The 2789-nt window shown below is 30.9% G+C and overlaps 1 protein-coding gene across 1 annotated transcript in view; it reads left to right on the top strand.

The window, feature by feature from the left end:
* Positions 1–2708, top strand: part of LOC111084261 (peroxidasin-like protein) — a gene marked incomplete at its 3' end in the record, with an annotated part of 4716 nt that extends 2008 nt beyond the window's left edge. Inside the window, exon 3 of the mRNA XM_022381023.1 lies at positions 2607–2708. Within this exon, the coding sequence (XP_022236731.1) occupies positions 2607–2708 (102 nt within the window). The remainder of the gene's footprint in view (positions 1–2606) is intronic.
* Positions 2709–2789: the final 81 nt, after the last annotated feature.

Here is a 2789-nt window from a genome sequence, read left to right as displayed (position 1 = left end):
CATGGATCATGACAGTGCCCTCGCTCCATTTAACAGCGCCCCAGAAGAGGAAGTGATACTTGGAGGTAGATCTCAATTTTCTTTGTTTTTTTATCTTCTCTCTTTCTGTTTACATATAGATGTATAATCACGTGAGGTACAATAATTTAAATCTTATTTTCCGTCAGCTAAGCCAGTACAATTAGCTGAGCGGGAATAAAGTATCAAAGTCAGTCTAAATATGAGGATACTTAGAAACGTTAATGGTGTTGAAATATATACCTTAACAACTTCACAATTTTAATTTTATTGTTCTAACAGAAATATACTATATTTGTAATCCCAGTATTCTGTTATTTTCGTGTTTCAAATATGGTAGCGTTAACATTAGAACATTAACATTAACAACATTAGAAAAAACAATAAACAATTAAACATTAAATCAGATAAAAATCATCAAACTCTTATTATATAATCAAAAGGTTCAATGGAATTATGAACATCGTTTAAACTTAATCACAATTTACCAGTTGGAATACGGGGATATTTTCTCTCGTGAATGAATTAACACAGCGAATTATTTAATGATTTGCTGTTTTAAGTTTTCTTGTAGGGAAAATTACATCATTTCAATAATAATGTTTAGATCCAAAAACCATTACATAATTAAGATACATTCATTATCGTGACATGTGTTTTAGGTTTTGAAAATATCCGGGAATGGTCAGTTGTTTGAAGTGGAATCTATACTAATATTTGCATTTAACATTTTCATTTTAATCGTCAAGATGGAGCTGAACGCATGGACTGCTGCGATTCAGAGCATATCAATGATACACGATGCCTTCCGATCGAAATTCCTCAAGATGATCAATTCTTTAGTCAATTTAATGAAAGATGCATGAATTTCCGAAGGTCTGCCAGCTGTCCAAAATGCTCACTGGGTAAGCTCTTAAGCTATTATTAAGCTGAGAAAATCTTGGTGAGTAAATATAGTTGTGTTTCTGGAAAGAAAATGTGATTTAGATATTATACTTGTTCAACATAAGTCTTGACATTGGCGTTTGATACAAGTCTAAGAACAAGGATTCTCTTCTTTGCACTCTCTTAGATGAATATTTGTATTTGAACTAATTCTTAAAGTTAGTTTGAAGCCTCCTTTGAATATAATAAATATTTCAGATTGATTCTTGCTATTAAAACCTTACGATAAGATTCCATAAATTTTATTATTTAGTGATTAATGGATATGGTTACAATATTTGATTTTTTCTCTATCAGTTAGGATTTTCTTTGCATCGTTATAAATATTTTTTATCAATAGCAACGTTGGTCATTATTAATTGAAAAAAATGTTGTAGATGCAAAAAGTCTCCTTGTTCAGTATTCTTGTTCAATATTGCTAAAATATTCTTCTTGTTCAATTATTGACCTACTAATTCCTTGACATATAAGAATTGTTCATAATTATTATACATTTTTGTGTAAGGGTATTATTTATGCTTTATCCAAACGTTTTTATTTAGCATTCAATTTGAAACAGTTAGTTTTTAACCGCGACATAGCGACTCATACAATGACTCCGAGTTTTTTTTTTCAAGTACAAACTTTTAGCTTATAACTCCTTCATCTCATGACGGATTGGAGTAAAAATTACAGTTTTGGAATAAGGAGGTCCAACATTTTCGATTGATGTATTTGACCAAGCCCAAGGTCGCATAGTTTAATTTACTCTAATCGTGTCTGAAAGAATTTCAATTTGATGGTAGGCTGGTAGAGATCCTAATTAGTAATAAAATCGAATCGGGTACACGCGTGCCACACGCTTGGTATTGTTGGCGCACAAAAATATAGCTAATAAAAAGGGAAAAGTTCTCATATATTAATTGACTCTAATTCTGCCTAAAAGTATTTGAAGCGCCGCAGGTATTGAGGATTAGCTTTTCCTTTTCTTATAATGGACTATGTTAGCTTGATAGCATCAACTTTTGATTCTTCTATGTTTAGTTCAAGGAACTATTTAGTTTTCAAAAGCAATAACGAACAAAGTATAATAAAATTAAACTTCCAGGTTAATCGTGCATTGTATATTTCTTTAGCGCAAGGTTTTGGACAATTAGTATATAATGAGATATTAGTTTAAAAAATATGAGAAAATAGTCAGAAACAATAATTTTACTGAATTATTCCTGAATTTCATAACAGTTAAATTAATACCTTTTCACCTATGGATTGTAGTTCAGTTGATTTTTGTATATTAAACATGTTAAACGTTTCTTTCTTTGTACGTTATTACTCCATAACATCAATTTGGAGAGATACACTATCATAGAATATCGATGTGTAAGAAAAAGTCGCTGAAAATATGAATAGTTTCATATGGACCACTCATTCCTTTTTCGTGGTGTTGGAATCAATGTTTTGGACTCTATGCTAACCTCTTCATCATGTAGAGTTCTTTAGAAACATTTCTTGAAAGACGTCACTGAAATATCAACTTACCCCAAAGTTATTTCTCTAGACGCTTCATTTTCTAGTATTAAACACAGAGGAAGTAAGCAACTTGAGAATGTTTCTTTAGGTTAATTAAATGTATAGTTTATCTTTAAAATAACTCTTAATCTTAGGACCCCGGGATCAGTTAAATTCTCCCACCAGTTGCGTTGACGGTTCCATGATTTACGGAAGTGATCTTCACACCGTTCAATCACTGCGACTATTTCAAGACGGTAAGTATTCCTCAACAGTTAAATTTTTGTTTACAGAAACAGAAAGAATAATTTATTGTTATACATTGTCCAAATAACTAT

This window comes from Limulus polyphemus, unplaced genomic scaffold (genome assembly GCF_000517525.1).
Source record: "Limulus polyphemus unplaced genomic scaffold, Limulus_polyphemus-2.1.2 Scaffold15426, whole genome shotgun sequence".
Taxonomy (NCBI): Eukaryota; Metazoa; Arthropoda; class Merostomata; order Xiphosura; family Limulidae; genus Limulus; species Limulus polyphemus.
The sequence above is the reverse complement of the archived record's forward strand: the minus strand, read 5'-3'. Positions and strand labels throughout refer to the sequence as shown.